The following is a 20,222-nucleotide window of genomic DNA, read 5'->3' as shown; positions in this document are numbered from 1 at the left end:
TCCTACGGTCGATCGAACTGTCTGTCAAAGACGAATTAAAACAACGCGACGAACTACATTCTCTGGGTAAACATTTGTCCCTCCTAGGAATCAAGCCATATGTGAGGCATCATTTTTAGAGGAAATGAAAACTTCTGAAAACGGCGGGTTGACTCATTCTACCGTCCCCAGAACATGACTTGAAGGTAGACACAATAACAGATCTCGCGCTAGTTGCGAGCAAGATCGAACTGCTTCACGGAAAGTGAAGTGACTCAGATGGTCGCAGCTGACTCTGCGCTACCCTCTCTGACTTGTCGATGTCTTTCAAAAAGGGAGTAACTACCCTCAAAAGGTAAAGAAGTCAACTGTTGAAGGGGTTCTCGCTAATGTATTCCTCGACCGAGGACCTCCGTAATCTGCTTATGCATCAGTGATCCTCTTACGAGGAAGCATCCCTTAGACTTTGGCCAATTCTTCAGGTAAGCAACTCCTGCGAAATACCGCAAACATCGTCAAGCTCTGCTGGGCAGGACTCGACAGGATTCGCTCCACCAGTGAAGCGGTACAAGTCATCCTTATCAAGCATCCTACTCTTGCAGGGAGTGCAAAATTAAAACTGCACTTTTTATCGTTTCGTCCCAAACTCCCTCCGTTCTTCCGGTGAGAGCGCGCACGGAGAAACGTGTGTAATTAAGTCAGAATAAAAGCAGACCGGTTTGAACGGCGCACCGAAAAAAAAGGAAGCACAGACTATAAAAAGAACGCAAGTTTATTCGTTAGGACCTGCCAGTCAGTCCGGCAAATAACAACAGGTGACAGGGCCGGTGGGTCCAACAAAGAGAAAGAGAAAGAAAAAAAGCATCCCCTTACGTTCACCTACACTGTAGGACGTGGATTGATTGTATCTCTAACGCAGCACGTGTCCTCCCCTTATGACCGCGCACCTGCCACCGATAAAAGCAGGATATAAAGGAAATAAACATAAAATGATGCGACGAGGTTTCAATGGTTTCTTTCAGCGGAGCATTGGAAACGAACCTGGGCACATTAAAAGAATCGAAATATTAAAAATAAAATTAATCAGTCTTACCAAAGTAAAGATGAAGAATTTTCTTCTCGATCGTTTGACGCTTACCTGTAAAAAAGGACAAAAAGAAATGAATTAGTTATGAACCAAAAAAATCAGAATGCATTTTTTCCTAATTGGGTACTAAAGCCCTATGTCAATTGTTATGTACAACGGTAAAAAACACGATCAAAAACCATTTCTGATCACTTTTTTTCATTTTAATGCAAAAAAAAAACAATGACAAGACAACATCTTTTCGATGGATCAACTATGGTCCCCTTGGAACGAGCTGTCACGTAGGAATTCTTCTGTCAAGAAGGACCGCGAGGTTAGTTTTTCCAAATTGATTTAAAAATCCATTTTAAACTCTTTGTGGTCGTACAAAGGGTCATTGTACTCAGAAAAATAAGCTTTATCGCTGTAAACAATAATATCAGCAATCTAAGCTTCATTTTAGGACCCAATTATTATGGAATTTGGATACAGTCTAAACTCGATTATAAAAAAAAACATAGTTTAAAAAAAAGTTTTATTGTTTTTTTTTCTTCAGCAACTCGCTAAACGGAACTGATTGAAAAAAGATCAAAATTGTTTTTTTTTAGTATTCTGTGTACTTGATTTTTGCATCAACTGCCCCCTTGATCAATTTGGTTTGCTTTAGATTTATTTTTTTCAATTTTTGGAAAAAAATGGCCCCTGGTTTTTTGGAATGAGAAGAAAAAACTTTAAATAAGATTCGTACTGGCCTTATTCAGTTATTACCAATTATTCCAATTTGAACATTATTTGTTTTAGTTTTCAATTTTATTTTTAGCTAAAATTATATATTCATGCGTTTTTAATTTATTTTTCTAGTTTCTCATGTTTGTTATAATAAGTTGTTTAAAATATTTAAAATATTATTTTATGTCAATTTAAAATTTATTTTTCTTTATTTTAGAGTTTTCAATTTTGTGATTTGTGTGGTTTGTTTAAGGTTTAGAATGTATAAGATTTTTCAAGTTTTTAAACTTTTTTTTTTATTTAGTTGAGTTTTTTTAATCTAATCTAATCTAATCTAATCGAACACAAGCGCAGCCAGTCCGAAGAAAGCATCCTGGAAGAACTTGTGGTAAGATTACGCCTCAAGTCCTTTCTTGTCAATATTAATGATTACAGTACATCCGAGTTACCCCGAAAATGTATAGCAAAAATTAAAGCGGCCAGGCCTACTGCGTTGCATTAACCGCAGAGACAGATTCTGTGAACGGATCACATTTCACAGAATCATCAGGGGAGGAAGGATGCGTGGACATACCGTACCAAACGCTCCGAATCAGTTGTGGTGTGGTGTGTTAGTGTAAATTTAGTAAATCTTTCCCAGTTCCTGAGGGGAACACCCTTGAAGAGTATCGGGGCCGGCATTTACAAAGCGGATTCAGTGGCAATTTCATTCTCAACTTAATGTTAACATGTTAAGGTTAATGTTAACATTCCATAGGTCGCCTTCCTAAGGTGTCGTGATAAGGTCCAGTTTGTGACGATACACTACCTTCCCTTTACTAAGCAATCGAATCCAGAAGGGAAAAGATCACCAGTTGTGTTGGTCCGAGCCGGGATTTGAACCCCGATCTACCGCTTACTAGGCGGGAGCGTTAACACTAGGCTACGTGGCTCGGTGTAGTGTAAATTTGGCAGATAATAATATTTAGGGGCGGGGGGTGTAGGGTGAGGAAATGAGGATAGGAGAAAGGGAAGGTGGGAAAGGGATAATATGGATATTTCATTTGATCAATAGGATATTATATAAAATAAGGGGAAAAAAAATAAGAAAAATGTATAGATCTCACCAAATCAAGACACACTTGAAATTTTAATAAGGATGCAAAAAGGAAATTCCTCACCGGGTTTGAAAAACACGATCTTGAACAGCCGTTTTATGCCGCAGAAACACAAATCCAAATTTTGATTAGCGATCCTAACGGTTCCAACATTTCAGACCCTCAGCTCCACCTAGTTGTGCATATTGGCCAACGTCCACTAATCTTTTCCAGACCAGAATTGGATGGCAATCACCACCCAGCGCCGTCCGGTATAAAGCTGTCCCGTAACGCGAATTTTGTAATTCACTTGGTTGATGGTCTCCTTCTCACTTTCTCTTCCGGCGCGGACGGAAAAGTTTCCTCCTTCACCAGGTGCACAAGTTTTAAAACATTCACAAACCATTCGAATAATTTTAAAGACATTTAAATTTTGTCTCAAACATAAAAAAAACTTGAAAATTCCATGTAAATGACAGGAGCACAAAAATTTGAGTTATGTTTTTGTATGTTTTTGTGAGTTTTTATGTTTTTATGTTTTTATGTTTTTTTGTTTTTATGTTTTTATGTTTTTATGTTTTTATGTTTTTTTGTTTTTTTGTATTTTTGTATTTTTGTATTTTTGTATTTTTGTATTTTTGTATTTTTGTATTTTTGTATTTTTGTATTTTTGTATTTTTGTATTTTTGTATTTTTGTATTTTTGTATTTTTGTATTTTTGTATTTTTGTATTTTTGTATTTTTGTATTTTTGTATTTTGTATTTTGTATTTTTGTATTTTTGTATTTTTGTATTTTTGTATTTTTGTATTTTGTATTTTTGTATTTTGTATTTTTGTATTTTTGTATTTTTGTATTTTTGTATTTTGTATTTTTGTATTTTTGTATTTTGTATTTTTGTATTTTGTATTTTTGTATTTTTGTATTTTTGTATTTTTGTATTTTTGTATTTTTGTATTTTTGTATTTTTGTATTTTTGTATTTTTGTATTTTTGTATTTTTGTATTTTTGTATTTTTGTATTTTTGTATTTTTGTATTTTGTATTTTTGTATTTTTGTATTTTTGTATTTTTGTATTTTTGTATTTTTGTATTTTTGTATTTTGTATTTTGTATTTTTGTATTTTTGTATTTTTGTATTTTTGTATTTTGTATTTTTGTATTTTTGTATTTTTGTATTTTGTATTTTTGTATTTTGTATTTTTGTATTTTTGTATTTTTGTATTTTTGTATTTTTGTATTTTGTATTTTTGTATTTTTGTATTTTGTATTTTTGTATTTTTGTATTTTTGTATTTTTGTATTTTGTATTTTTGTATTTTTGTATTTTGTATTTTTGTATTTTTGTATTTTTGTATTTTTGTATTTTTGTATTTTGTATTTTGTATTTTGTATTTTGTATTTTTGTATTTTTGTATTTTTGTATTTTTGTATTTTTGTATTTTTGTATTTTTGTATTTTTGTATTTTTGTATTTTTGTATTTTTGTATTTTGTATTTTTGTATTTTTGTATTTTTGTATTTTTGTATTTTTGTATTTTTGTATTTTTGTATTTTTGTATTTTTGTATTTTTGTATTTTTGTATTTTTGTATTTTTGTATTTTTGTATTTTTGTATTTTTGTATTTTTGTATTTTTGTATTTTGTATTTTTGTATTTTTGTATTTTTGTATTTTTGTATTTTTGTATTTTTGTATTTTTGTATTTTTGTATTTTTGTATTTTTGTATTTTTGTATTTTTGTATTTTTGTATTTTTGTATTTTTGTATTTTGTATTTTTGTATTTTTGTATTTTGTATTTTTGTATTTTTGTATTTTTGTATTTTTGTATTTTTGTATTTTTGTATTTTTGTATTTTGTATTTTTGTATTTTTGTATTTTTGTATTTTTGTATTTTTGTATTTTTGTATTTTTGTATTTTTGTATTTTTGTATTTTTGTATTTTGTATTTTTGTATTTTTGTATTTTTATTTTGTATTTTGTATTTTTGTATTTTTGTATTTTTGTATTTTTGTATTTTTGTATTTTGTATTTTTGTATTTTTGTATTTTTGTATTTTTGTATTTTTGTATTTTGTATTTTTGTATTTTGTATTTTGTATTTTTGTATTTTTGTATTTTTGTATTTTTGTATTTTTGTATTTTGTATTTTTGTATTTTTGTATTTTGTATTTTTGTATTTTTGTATTTTGTATTTTGTATTTTTGTATTTTTGTATTTTGTATTTTGTATTTTTGTATTTTTGTATTTTTGTATTTTGTATTTTTGTATTTTTGTATTTTTGTATTTTGTATTTTGTATTTTTGTATTTTTGTATTTTTGTATTTTGTATTTTTGTATTTTGTATTTTTGTATTTTGTATTTTTGTATTTTTGTATTTTTGTATTTTTGTATTTTTGTATTTTTGTATTTTTGTATTTTTGTATTTTTGTATTTTTGTATTTTTGTATTTTTGTATTTTTGTATTTTGTATTTTTGTATTTTGTATTTTTGTATTTTGTATTTTTGTATTTTGTATTTTTGTATTTTTGTATTTTTGTATTTTGTATTTTTGTATTTTTGTATTTTTGTATTTTTGTATTTTTGTATTTTTGTATTTTTGTATTTTTATTTTTGTATTTTTGTATTTTGTATTTTTGTATTTTTGTATTTTTGTATTTTTGTATTTTGTATTTTTGTATTTTTGTATTTTTGTATTTTGTATTTTTGTATTTTGTATTTTTGTATTTTTGTATTTTTGTATTTTTGTATTTTTGTATTTTTGTATTTTTGTATTTTTGTATTTTTGTATTTTGTATTTTTGTATTTTTGTATTTTTGTATTTTGTATTTTGTATTTTTGTATTTTTGTATTTTTGTATTTTTGTATTTTGTATTTTGTATTTTGTATTTTTGTATTTTTGTATTTTGTATTTTTGTATTTTTGTATTTTTGTATTTTTGTATTTTGTATTTTTGTATTTTTGTATTTTGTATTTTTGTATTTTTGTATTTTTGTATTTTTGTATTTTTGTATTTTTGTATTTTTGTATTTTGTATTTTTGTATTTTGTATTTTTGTATTTTTGTATTTTGTATTTTGTATTTTGTATTTTTGTATTTTTGTATTTTTGTATTTTGTATTTTTGTATTTTTGTATTTTTGTATTTTTGTATTTTTGTATTTTTGTATTTTTGTATTTTGTATTTTTGTATTTTTGTATTTTTATTTTTGTATTTTTGTATTTTGTATTTTGTATTTTTGTATTTTTGTATTTTTGTATTTTTGTATTTTTGTATTTTTGTATTTTTGTATTTTTGTATTTTGTATTTTTGTATTTTTGTATTTTTGTATTTTTGTATTTTTGTATTTTGTATTTTGTATTTTTTATTTTTGTTTTTGTATTTTGTATTTTTGTATTTTTGTATTTTTGTATTTTTGTATTTTGTATTTTTGTATTTTTGTATTTTGTATTTTTGTATTTTTATTTTTTGTATTTTTGTATTTTGTATTTTTGTATTTTTGTATTTTTGTATTTTGTATTTTGTATTTTTGTATTTTGTATTTTTGTATTTTTGTATTTTTGTATTTTTGTATTTTGTATTTTTGTATTTTTGTATTTTTGTATTTTTGTATTTTTGTATTTTTGTATTTTGTATTTTTGTATTTTTGTATTTTGTATTTTTGTATTTTTGTATTTTTGTATTTTGTATTTTTGTATTTTTGTATTTTGTATTTTGTATTTTTGTATTTTTGTATTTTGTATTTTTGTATTTTGTATTTTTGTATTTTTGTATTTTTGTATTTTTGTATTTTTGTATTTTTGTATTTTTGTATTTTTGTATTTTTGTATTTTTGTATTTTTGTATTTTTGTATTTTTGTATTTTTGTATTTTTGTATTTTTGTATTTTTGTATTTTTGTATTTTCGTATTCCTATGTTTAACTAAAATAAGGTTTCAATCAATTTCTGATATTTCTGTAAAAAAAACACAATCGACTTCCCCACCGATCTTACCGACAAGTGTTCCGTCGAGTTGAATCCACACATCAAACCGCCCAGCATCATCCGCGGACCACTCGAAAGCTTTTCCGCACTCTGCACTTCAAAATTTGAACGCTATTGCTAAATTCCAAAATAAAACCACAAATCACAATCCTGTTGAAACAAGTTTGAAGCAAGCAGGCGTTTACGATGGCCGGGCCGACGACGCAAAACAGCAAGCCGGTGCCGCACTCAAAACAGCTCGAAATAGTCCAATCGCGATGGGAACTGATAACGACGACTCGATTGACGACCGAGGTGATGTCACACAATTTGCGCAAGACAGTTCGTCGGGTTCCCTCCCGGTAAAAAGGTATGTAAATACGTCGTTGGTTTAAGATGCTTTGATGAACGGTTGTTGTCAAATCGAATCTACGTCAAACTAAGTTTGCAGTTTCTCCTTTTTTGAATAACAGAATTGTTATCGTTCATCAAAGCACAAAACATTCGCTGCGCTATTTTAACAAATTGACCTGCAGATCAAAACTTTTTCCGGTCTTTAAAGATATTCATCATCTGTTGTAGCTACACCCAAACCAGAGAGCTCTGACAACTGGCGGGTTTTGTAGTTTGAACTGCTGCGACACAGTGGTAAAGAGAATGATTGTAAATCAAAGAGCTCCGTTACAAATCCCGGTTCAAGACATTTTTTTCTTTTTTTTGCGCAAAACGTCACTCATGTCAGAAATTTCAGCGACCATCGTTTAGGTGTAGACAAGCCAACATCACCTCGACGTCGCGCGATCGCCGTCGTCACCCTCAATCAGACTCTCTCCAACGCGCGCGCGCACGCGAAGTTCAATTGATTCCAATTAAAAGCGTTTTTTTTTAATTCAATCAACTTCAATTTCCTCCAGTTTATTCATGTGGCCGGCTAACCGAGACACCCATCGGCCGACCTCTTGGAGACAAACACTTGAATCATCACCAACCGGAAGCGCGTTGACATTCCTGAGGAACATCCAGAACTAAACAACAACTCTTCGTAAAACTTCGACCTCTTCCTCCGAAAACACCGTTACGAACCCAAGATCGCGGAACTCCGTGCCCTGTGGCACCCAGATTACGACTGGCCCATCTCCAAAGAGTCTTGGAGTAAGCACACGCAGCCAGGAGTACAGCAAGTGCGTTTGTACCGCATTAATTTGTGCGCTGTGGAGATGTTTCTCCGCGAGCATCTCACGCGTGGCACGAGAAATAAGCCAGATGCCCTCCCGGTTTCTACGGGCACCCAGCTATTGGCAGGAGAAGATCCAGATCCAATGAGCAGAGAGAGAGAGAGAGAGACACTGTTATTGTCAACTCTTTTTTAAACAATCTTATCACTAAACCGGGAGTTACTGTTGTAACTAATTTTGTGTGATAAAAATATGATTCCAACAAGAGGGAAGTCTACCCGAATGGTACGATTGCCACAATGTATCCTAAAGTAGCGCCGCCCGTTGAGATGTTTGGAAAGTAATTGCACAATGTTTGCTGTTTACTTTGGTCACTTTAGAGCTGTGGTTGAGTTGGTGCTCTTCTCAGGGCGATTGTATTTGATTGGTTTGAGTTTGCGAGTTTGTGAGCTGCACTAGTCGCGCGTTAGATAATGGACATACCTACTTGTAGAATTGAAAAACTTCTCAAGATTTGAAAGTGAAAACAGAAATTTCTTCCGGTTTGTACACCCACAGGAAAGAAAAGCGGCAAAAAATTTCACCCTGATCATGTTGCATTTGATGTCAACTTTTCTGTTAAAATATGGATGAAGCAACAATCAGCCGCTGTATCTCTGTAGTCAGACGTCCAATCTTCAATGTCTCTTATACAATTTTATAGCAAATTTTCTGAACTTCTCAAAAAAAATATTTTCAGAAATGGTCATTCATGGTCACTATTTTTAAAAATCGAAAAACTGCAAATATTTCGCAAAAATAAAACTTTCGGTGGCTATATTTTGAAAACGGAGCACTTTATCAAAAAATCTGTAAAGTAGTTTTCGATTGCAAATTCAATTTTGCATAAAAAAAATACGTCAAATTTGTATTAGCATGAAATTTCGATTTTTTCCAAAAATCACTATTTTTTCAAAAATTCATATTTCGGCGGCAGATTTTTTAACCATGTTTCAACTTTGCCGAAGACACCAAATTGATCAGAAAATTCACTAAAAAGTTACAGCTGTTTGAATATTCACATACAATTTTTGTATGGACAGCAGCCAAAATTGTATGGAGACTTGTATGGGTGAACCAATGACACAAAATAGCTTATTTGGTCATAGGGAAGGCCCCCACAAAGTTTGAGCCAAATAAAAAAATACAAATAAAATCCATTTCCGGTTTTGGTAGAGAATTGCTCATATATAATTTTAGAAAATTTTCGATGTACAGTACACCATTTTTTTCTGTTATAATTTTTGTTTTCCTCAATTATTACATTTTTAGAAAACTAATGATTGCAAAACAACTGAACTGGTGTAAAATGCATTTTAAAACACTTTTTTTCATTGAAATGTTGCGACTATGGCTTGTTATTTTAAAAATATAAAAAAACTGCCTTGGTTACAAAAATGCCTAAAAATCCATGAATTTTTAGATAAAAAATACTTTTTTGAATTTTTATTAGTACCTTCCGTATGCCCAAAGAAGCCATTTTGCATCATCACTTTATCCATTGCTTTTTCCATATAAATTTAACAGCTGTCCAGTCCATACAATGGTTTGTGGAAATTTTAAAATCGGTATCTTTTGATTCGATTTGGTGTCTTCGACAAAGCAGTAGGTATGGATGGGGACTGCACAAAAAAACTGATAAAATGTTTTTTTTTTTCTGCTGATTTTTTGAATCACTTTTTGTCACTAAAATGTGTATACAAACAAAACTTTTCTACACTTTTATTTTTTTTTGTTTGTTTTAAGGCCGTTCTACGCATAATTGTTCCATGTTCAAAAAAAGTGCAACTGAGAAAAAGGCGATTGAAAATTTTCGACCGATTTTTGTGTTTCTACGCATAATTGTCCCGAGGGTCCCAATTAACCCTATTTGTCGCCAATCGCCCCAGTTAGCAGTTTATCACTCTTAGTTGTTGTCCTCTTGCTATACAAAAGGTAAACAAGACAATGCTTCGTAAAGCTAATGATTAATGTTGTTTTCAGTGATTTTCCGAACAAAGTACTAGATTTTATGTGTTTTTCTGAAAGTATACGACCAACTAAACTTAAAAATGTTTAAAAGTTAAAATCATCCAAAAATGACATGGGACAATTATGCGTAGAACGGCAGTTTAGGGAAAACAAAATACCAGCCAATAGGAAAAAAAATCTTAGACCATTTTTTCTGTAATGAGCAATTTTCTACGAAATCGGTCTTTTTTTTTTAATTTTAAATATTTTTTGTATTTTTTAATCCTGCTGAAACTTTTTTGGTGCCTTTGGTATGCCTAAAGAAAGCATTTTGCATCATCATATAATGTTCCATACAAATTTCCACTCATAAATGATGTATGAAAATTAAAAAATCTGTACCTTTTGAAGATTTTTTTTTGATCGATTTGGTGTCTTCGGCAAAGTTGTTGGTTTGGATAAGGACTACACTGAAAAAAAATGATACACGGTAAAAAAAATAGGTGATTTTTAATTTAACTTTTTTTCACTAAAACTTGATTTGCAAAAAAACACTTTTTTTATTTTTTTTTTCATTTTTTGATATGTTTTAGGGGACATCAAATGACAACATTTCAGAAATTTCCAGAATGTGCAAACAAACTTTGACCAAGTTATAAACTTTTGAATCAATACTTAATATTGCAAAAAATCCGATATTTCGCAAAAAAATTTCAACCTCATTTTGTAATTTTGTAAAATAGAATTTGCAATCAAAAAGTATTTTAGTGAAATTTTGATAAAATGAACTGTTTTCAAGTTATAGCTGAGAAAATTCTCTATATTTTGCTTTTTTGAACTTTGTTGATACGACCCATAGTTGCTGAGATATTGTCATGCAAAAGTTTAAATATAGGAAAATTGATGTTTTCTAAGTCTCACCCAAACAACACACTATTTTCTTATGTCGATATCTCTGCAACTAATGGTCCGATAATCAATGTTAAAATAGGAAACATTCGTGAAATTTTCCGATCTTTTTTCGAAACAATATTTCTAAATTTTTAAAATCAAGACTTACATTTCAAAAGGGCGTAATATTGAATGATTAAAAGCAAAACATAGAGAATTTTCTCAGCTTTTCAATTTTTTTTTTTTCAAAAGTGGTAATTTTAAAAAATGAATAACTGCGATTATTTTTAGAAAAGTTACCTAAAAATGGCTACAACATGAAAACGGTGCACTTTATCAAAATTTCAAAAAATCAAAGTACTTTTTGCTTGCTAATTCGATTTTACATCGAAAAATTAAGTTGATAAATTTTGGCGACCAATATTTAGATTTTTTGAAAAAAATCTGTATTGTTTCAAAAAATCATAACTCGGTCAAAGATTTTTTGCCCATTCAAGAAATTTCTGAAAAGTTGGCATTTGATGTCCCCTAAAACAAACAAAAAAAAATAAAATAGTGTTTTTTTTTGCAAATCAAGTTTTAGTGACAAAAAGTTAAATAAAAAATGACCAAAAAAATTTACCGTGTATCATTTTTTTTTCAGTGTAGTCCATATTCATACCTAAAGCTTTGCCGAAGACACCAAATCGATCAAAAAATTCCTTCAAAAGATACAGATTTTTGAATTTACACATATCATTTTTGTATGAACAGCTGTCAAATTTGTATGGAAATTTATATGAATGAACTAATGATGCAAAATGGCTTCTTTGGGCATACCAAAGGCATCAAAAAAGTTTTAGCCGGATTAAAAAATACAAAAAAATCGAATGACCGAAATCTCAGAGAATTGTTCAAGTATGATATGATCTCACTTATATGAATGATATAGATCTATCATGCGACTTATCCTTGGATAGGTAATCAAATGACTTTCCAAACGAGTCTAAAAGTTTGAAAAACTGGCAACCTTGTAGGGACCATCCATAAACCACGTGGACACATTTTTGGAAATCTCATACCACACCATTTTTCGACGTGTGACGTTACCCCTGCAAGTATACCCACTGAGAATTTTGGCTCGTGCGCGAAATTTTTGTTCCGCCAAAGGTTTTTTTATTTGTTTTTTTTTTCAATGCTTAGTTTATTTTCTACCATGTTCACAAGAATGCATAAAGCTCCATAAATTTTAAGTAAAAAAATCATTTTTTAAATAATTTTCAACAACAGCTCAAGAAGTTATTACACTACGGCAAACAAACTCGCACTTTTTGACAGTTTGCCTGCTGTGTTTGTTTGGCTGGATTTGTTTGTACCAACGTCAGCCTGCATACATTTTGCCTTGTTTGCGAGTTTGTTTGCCGTAGTGTAATAGCTCCTTCATGTTTAAAAGACTGCTAAAACTAGAAAAAAAGAAGTTTTTTAAACTGCTTATTTTGTCCAAGGAATTACTCATGTTTAAAAGAATGCAAAAATACATGAAAATAAGGGGCCATTCATAAACTACGTAGACACCTTAAAAGAATGCCGAAACGAATATGTAAAACCCCTGATTTTTTAAGATTTTCTTCGAAAACTTTCTAGTTTAAATCATATTTTAATTTCCAAGAATAACAGTTCTACTAACATATTGCTTGGAAGGCAGAATTATAAAAGAAATAAAAAGATTAATTTTTTTTTCAAAGGTACTTTTTTTCATCCTTAAATAAGACCTTTTTAGAATAATTTAGATTTTTCGTGAGTGAATTTTTATACGATGATGAGTACACTCAAAATCAGAAGTACCCATGTACAAAAGGTAGACAAACCCTTTTTGAGGCTTACTTCCACCCTTTTTATCCCTTCATTTTCAAAAGGGTTACGACAGCTAAACTTGAAAAAAAGGGTGGAAGTAACCCTCAAAAAGGGTTTGTCTACCTTATGTTGACAGATAAAGGTTAGCTAGACAGAACCCTTTTTGATGGGTACTTTTGATTTTGAGTGTGGGTTAATGGTAAATCTAGTAAATCTTTTGAAGGAAGAGAAATTGCTTTGTAATGCGCATTATAAGTCTGTTTTACATATTTAAAAAATATAGAAGAGAATGGCGAAGAAAATTTATAGCTGACTGAAAAAATATAAAGTAAATAGTACTTTATGTGATTTTAACGTAAGATTTTCAAGGTAATTTTTAAAATTTTCACGTTCCGTGAAATTTGATGATTTGGAATGATCCCCGTCAAAATTGCAATTTTTGAGCGTGAAAAATCACTATCTATAATCTTTTTAAAAAATAATCTAAACATAAGAGAACGAACTGATCTGTTTTCTTTTAAATTATTCAATCAGAAATATCATCAGCAAAGTAATTTCAGTCTTTAAACCTATTTCACCACTCACCTCATCACACCGCAGATCCGGCTCACTGTACGCTCCCGGCAGAACCGGCCTCCTCTCCAGCTGCTGCTGCTGCTTCTTCATCACTACACTCTGCTCCATCGCGAGTTCCTTCCCCTCACCCTGTTTGGCACCGCCACCACTTCTAAGTTCCTGCAAACTACCCCAAATCGCAGAAAACCCACCACTTAGCCTCTTCGCGGACCTTCCCGCCCTACTCCGCTGCTGCTCCTGCTGAACTTCCGCCGATTCCACTTTTCGCGCCTTTTCCCCACAAAGCTCGTCCGCGGCGTGCGAAATGTTCTCGAAGCTCGCGGAAAGTGGCCGCGCCAGGCCAAACACCTTCGGACTAAGCTTGTACGAGAGCAGTTTGTTGGAACCGTCGTCGGCGGCGGCCGGTTTGGGTCGATGCGAGCAGGCTTTTTTGGAGCGTTTGAGCGGCTTCGCGGGCTGCAGGAAGATGTGATCGGTGGCGTCGTCCGCCTTCGGTGGCTGCTCCTTTTCCAGCGTCATGATCATGTCGTCGCAGGAGCGCGCCAGCAGCGAGTTTTTGACGTTGTCCGCGTTGTAGCGTTGGAGGTCGAGGAAGGTGACCTCGTCGGCGAGTTGGGGCGGGATGTCGATGGGGCGCTCCTGGACGACGTTGCCCAGGTCGTCGACGGTTTGTTGGGGGAAGAGGGCTTCGTGGTTGAGGGCGTTGTCCTTGCTGGGGGAGCGGTCGGGGGGGAAGGATTTTGGGTCGGGGCGGGCTCGTACGGTGAGGCGGTCGAGGCCGGACGTGGATGGGTAGCTGTAGTCGGCGGATTTGGACTTGCCGTGGAAGATTTGGGGGGCGGCTGCGGTGGAGGTTGTGGAGCGGATGTTGCGGATGGGGTCCAGGGGTTGGGGGAGTTCGTTGATGATGCCGACGGGGCGGCCGAAGGGGACGGACTTGCGGAAATGGGCGCGGACGTTGTTGATTTGGTGGTTGGCGGCGATGCCGGGGAAGTCCACGACGAGGATGCGGTCGGAGATGTTGCGGCAGTCGTTGTGGAAGCCGATGCCGGAGTCGGAGTTGCTAGAGGTGGTGGTGATTTCGCTGTGGTTGCTCGGCTGGGGCGAGTTGGAGGCGAGCAGGTCGTGCGGGTCTTCGCGAGGGTTTGGACGCCGGTCCAGGTTGAGACTGCGCGCGACTGGAGGTTTGCCGTAGGAGCAATCGGCTGGTTTGAGTGGGGGTGCCTTCAGGTTGTACATGCTGCGGATCAGGTTGACCACGTACTCTGAGTTGCTGGGGAACTCCAGACAGAGGTTCGTGATGGGGTCCTTGGTGCAGAGGATCTGGAAGAGGTCGGCCTTTTCGAGGTGCGCCGCGTGGTCGACGGTTCGCGAGTCGATCACGAACACGTGGCAGCTGTTGGAGATGACGACGTCCTTGCGTTGGTTCAGGATGTCGGAGTTTTCGCACATGAGGCCGTCGGCGTAGATCGCGGACGTGACGAGGCCAAAGTAGCGATTGTCGCTCTCGCTGCTGCTGCTGACGTAGTTAAGCCGGACGGAGGAGTACTTGGCGATGACGGCGTTGCTCGTGTTGATGAGGTTCAAACAGGACGGTAGAATGGTCATCAAGACCGTCGTGGGGTTGCGCTTTTCTTGGCGCATCTTGCGAATGCAACTCCGCACCGTTTGCAGCTTCGAGCTGGTCGCGATCTGTTTGGGCATTTCGATCGTGCCCAGATAACCGACGATGGCCTTGTACTCCAGTGCAATCTCTCGATCCGGTTGCGGCTGCTGCGAAGGTCCAGCCTCCTCGTCCTCCAGATGGACCGACCGTACCATGGCGCTAACGTTCGAAATGTCGCAGCTATTGCTGGCGTTCGGACTGTGAATCACGTTGTACGCCGTCGGAGAGTCGTTGACCACGATGGCCGTGGCCGCCTCGCAGGTCCCCACCAAATCCGCCGGCCCGTTCATGCTCGTGTGCTGCTTCGCCGTCGTCATCCTCTGGTGGAACTTGGTCTTGTGGTTCAAGTACTTTGGCCGCACCCGATGCTGGTGCTGCTGACTTCCCTGGAACAGCACGTCCTCGTCCGAACTGTCCGAGTAGTAATTCTCCGCGATGGCCATCTTGATCGCCCCGTACGTGTTCCCAATCAACTGCACGACCGCCTCGTGCGGCAACTTGGACACGTTCAACCCGTTGACCGAAATCAAAAAATCCCCCGCCCTCAACCCAGCCAAATCCGCCGGACTATTGCCCACAATGCACGACAGTATGCACGGCTGCTGACCACTTATTGTAAACCCAAACCCGTGCAGACCCCGGTTCACCTCGACCGTCCGCAGGCCATAGTTGGGCCGCTTCTTGCGCCGCCGATGGCCGTGCATTTTCACCAGAAATTGACCGAAATTAGTGGAAATTCGTAACCATTTCACCACGGTTCGAGAGAGCTATTTCGCGATGCCCCCTTCCTCAACTCCCTGGTTCCTCGGTGTTGTCTTGAACCGTTCAAGTCTGCATTCCTTTCGCTTATTTACCACTCACACAAGCGCAAACTAGAAAGCTGTCATTAAGTCTGTGGCTTAACCATTTAAATTTCCACGTTTTAAACACTTTAAAACTGTTTCTCAACTTAAAATCGCAAATCTTCCAAGAATTTCTTCTCAAAATCCCAAAAACCTTGTTGCACAAATTTCACCGTTTTTCCCCTAGCACAATTTCGAATGTTGTTTTTTTTCCTAACACTCTTGTCTTCAAATCTTATTGGAACAACAACCACAAACAAGCTAACCCAAAACACAAACCACGCACGAACACACACTCACAAGCAATCTCAAATAAGAAAGCCAACTTGGATGCTGGACTTCTTTTCTGCGCTCGAATTGAAGTCACCGAGAGAACAAAATTTCCAAACGATTTCCCACCCTCAAACGACGCCGTTTTTCACCGAATTTCACCGTTTTCACGAAACTGCCCGCGTCGGCTAGCGGGTGAAGTGGTCACGACGTCGAACCGTTCACTTTGGACGGGATTATTTGCCGAAATTCGCGGCTGCTGGTGGAATTTTGAAATTTCGCGTTTTTCCTTGCTTTGTCACTTTGAGCTGGCTGTTGGTGTGAGTGAGAGAGAGGGGAGAGGATCAGCTTTGGCGTTGCGCGACGGATTTTTTGAAAGGAGAGCCAGCAAGGTGACAGTTGTGCTGCAGAAGAAGGAAAAGTCTGCGCGGGGTTGCTTGCGCAGATGTTTTGGACCTATGAGGTATTACACTGACCTACGAAAATTGACAAAAGACAATCTGCATGTTGAATTGGGTACTAAAGCCCTATGTCAATTTTTATCTACAGCGGTAAAAAACACGATCAAAAACCATTTCTGATCACTTTTTTTTTCATTTTAATGCAAAAAAAAAATTCGATGGCAACATTTCAAATGGCATCATGTACATTTTGACACTTTCTGGGTTATTGCATATTCTGAAAGTACTCCTAATAAGCTACCTCTTCAACAAAAATTAGCAAGAGCTACTTCAGTAAAGTCTGTTTAATAATTATTTTAAATAAAGTAACATTAACAAAATCTCTGGTATCAGCAGTGCCTGTTTATATAGCTTTGTCAACCTGTCAAACAAAAGACTACATGAACCTCGTGATGAAAAAAAAGCATCATGAAAAAGACGCCATGTACATTTGCCGACGAAAAACGAATCATAACAAAGCGTCCCCCTCAATGACAGCAGGGTGATATAGACGTTGGTGATTTCAAAAGAAGTTATGTTTGTTTTTCTTAAATATAACGACGGAAATAATGTTTTATTGAATATGGATGATCAAGTATCAATGAAAGCAACTTTTTTCATCGTTTGTTATCATTAGAACATCTTCTTTTTCTTTTATATTAAAATGGGAATTGAAAAATGATGCTCAACATTCAAATGCGTTTTTCTCAAAACGCATGGTTTGTACATGATGCTTTTAGAAATGTTGGCATCGAATTGACAAGACAACATTTTTTCGATGGATCAACTATGGTCCCCTTGGAACGAGCTAGGACCTTTTCTGTCAAGAAGGACCGCGAGGTTAATTTTTCAAAATTGATTTAAAAATCCATTTTAAACTCTTTGTGTTCGTACAAAGGGTAATTGTACTCAGAAAAATAAGCTTTATCGCTGTAAACAATAATATCAGCAATCTAAGCTTCATTTTAGTACCCAATTGAAATTCCGTGTTGATTAGGCTGTCAACTTGATTTGTTTTCAATATTTCCCAAAAAGTCAGCTGAAAACTCAAGGCTACCTTTGACAACAGCCGAAAATTTGTTCTGCGGCTGTCATGCGGCCATTTTTCTGCGGTCATATCAGCGCGCGTGAACTCTAATTGGGTCCTACAGCCCTATGTTAATTCTTATGTTGAATGGTAAAAAACACGATTAAGAACCATTTCTAATCACTTTTTTTTATTTTAATACAAAAAAGTCAAAGTAGTTATGTCACAGACATAAGCACTAAGGGTTAAGCACTTCGAGTATACCGCATACTGTGTATGGCAGCATACCATACGCGCGTACCATACGCGCATAATACTGGCATGGTATGGTCAACTTTTTTATACGATTTATATCAGTGTAGTTGTCAAATCGGTCAAAATAATAAACAAAGTAGATTGCATACACAAAATATGTTTTTTCGGCAACATAAGAAAAATAAATTGGGATATTTTGAGTTCTAGACCAGGTTCTGGAAAAGAATGTGTTAGATCTGTTAGAAATTCATCCACATTTGGGAACGGAATCGAGCAGCGGCGGCCAAATGGTTATAACTTTATTAATTAAAATGAATAAGTAGAAAGAATCCTGATCTGAACGCAAAGATCCGGGAAATTAGCGTCGTTCATCGTTTTGACCTCGGGTTTGACCAATATAGACAGCTTGTCTAAACACTACGAGTTGATCCCATGGGATCACAGTGCTCTGAGATGTTACAGCCGGACGAGAATTTTGGAAATGCTGCCTGCGTTTTTCTGTGACATCATGGCAACAGTTGTTTCGGGGCGGTACTGTTTTAATTCCTTTCGGACGAGACCTTCTTTTGCTACTCGTTGATTCTGTTGGATTTGTTAGTTCCGAGTGCGTATCAGGGAGTTCTCCAGCCCCCCTCCCTTCCCCACGCGCGCGCTCACACACACACACACACACACACACACACACACACACACACAACGCGCGGGTAACGCGTCCGGGGTGACTCCGAGCTGGATGCCGAAGCGTGCCACCTCCCTCCGGTGGGCGACTCTTTTGTCCACCGGCTTCGTCGAGGTGTCTTCGCCCTATTCCGGCAGGGGTCACCTAGCGTGTGGCCCGTCCTCTACTACCATCCTCCAGGGGCACGGAAGTGCAGAAACCAGCCCAGGGCTAACGGCTCTCGTTCCCTGGCTTCCCCCAGGATCTACCGAAGTAACATCCCCCCTGCAATCTCGTTCAGCGCTTTGACGCGTTCGGGAATCTTCACCAACTGTTGCTTGTACCGCGTCGTTCCGACAATGTCATACAGATACTCCAACAACCCGCAATCGGTTTCCGCGAGCGCCTTTGGTTTTGTTATCAAAATCGACTCGCCCTGTAGAATAGGAACCGATTGTGGTCCACATCAATCCCGTGTTGTTTAAAAAACACCTCCTCGAAATTGACCTTCCGGTTGTCGACCGTACAGTACAACGAAACACGCCGTGTTGGGAACCCCCTCAGAACCGCTTCCCCGATCTAGAATCTGCCCCAACTGTACAGCTCTATGTGTGTGGAAGCTCCGACGAATTTTGCAACAACATCTTACAGCTCGCTAATGAATTCCCTCAACCAACAAGTGGGGGTAAGCTTTTTCTCGTCAAAGAGGAATTTGAACCGCAAAATCTAGCCTTGTGGGAAATCTGCATTTCTTCAAAATTGAGTTCTTTCATCTTCATGTTCACATCCAGCCAACTGAATCCAGCTAACAACAAAAGCAGCACAAAAGTTTGACGTTGAGAAATGTCAAAAGTTTCAACACTAAAATAAATCTTCATAGATAATGGTCAATACGCGACCCAGTATCATACGCACGATATCTAGTACGATACTCGCTACATACACACTCCATACACACCTCAGTATCAGAAGTGATCTGCCCTTAGTTCTTGTCCCCTTTCCTTCCGATCTCCATACTAGCCTATAACCGGAATGGCGTATGGTAAGAAACAAATCGGGTAGCAAATTGTTCAACTTTCGACATTTTCGAAAAAAATAAATTCTTTGACATTTTCAATATGACTAAAAAGATTAATAAACTTTTAGCATTTCTAGGCATGAATCAATACATAATTATTGATTTTGAAGGTAACCGAGAGCAAAAAATGATAAAAACCCATACACTCAACCCCCGGTGGTTGGTCACTTTTTCGTTTGACACTTTTTTAGTTTGTACCCCGTTGGTTGGTCAAAGTCAAACTAAAAAGTGACGAACTGTCACTTTTTACACGGCGCTCACGCACACTATCAAAACAAACGTTTGGTAGTGTGTGTGAAGTCCGTGTAAAAGGGGTGTCAAACTAAAAAGTGCCCCGTTCGTTTGACAACAGTTGGTGTCAAACCATCGGGGTTTGAGTGTATTTGCCCCCCGCGGTGGGCTTGTTTCGGTGGCAAATTTGCTACCCTAGCGGTGGCGATGACGGAGTTTTTTCAAGGTGGCAAATTTGATCTCGGTATTCATAAGCCGGATGCAACATTTGATTTGCACTCCAGCATTGCAGATGCCCTGAGGGCACAAGCACTAACAATTGGGAATTGATTGCGTTTATTGGATGAATTTTTGCAAGAATGCTACACTGAAATATTGATGCTATTAGCACAGACACACTCTTGTCTAAAAATGTTTTGCGCCCGAATGAAATGGCAAGCACGATTTTAGCGACCACCCGCCCACAATCACCCTTCGAGAATT

General features: G+C 36.0%; 1 protein-coding gene across 2 annotated transcripts in view; it reads right to left on the bottom strand.

The window, feature by feature from the left end:
* The window catches only part of LOC6049246 (regulator of G-protein signaling loco), a 98,127-nt gene extending 81,786 nt beyond the window's left edge, over nt 1-16,341 (bottom strand). The window contains exon 1 of one of the 2 annotated variants that reach the window (XR_005278148.1): nt 13,282-16,341. Coding sequence is in view for 1 of the 2 variants with exons in the window: in XM_038259246.1 (XP_038115174.1) it covers nt 13,282-15,642 (2,361 nt within the window). In the remaining variant the exon portion in view is untranslated. The remainder of the gene's footprint in view (nt 1-13,281) is intronic. The other variant, XM_038259246.1, reaches the window with a different exon arrangement.
* Nucleotides 16,342-20,222: the final 3,881 nt, after the last annotated feature.

This window comes from Culex quinquefasciatus, chromosome 3 (genome assembly GCF_015732765.1).
Source record: "Culex quinquefasciatus strain JHB chromosome 3, VPISU_Cqui_1.0_pri_paternal, whole genome shotgun sequence".
NCBI lineage: Eukaryota > Metazoa > Arthropoda > Insecta > Diptera > Culicidae > Culex > Culex quinquefasciatus.
The sequence above is the reverse complement of the archived record's forward strand: the minus strand, read 5'-3'. Positions and strand labels throughout refer to the sequence as shown.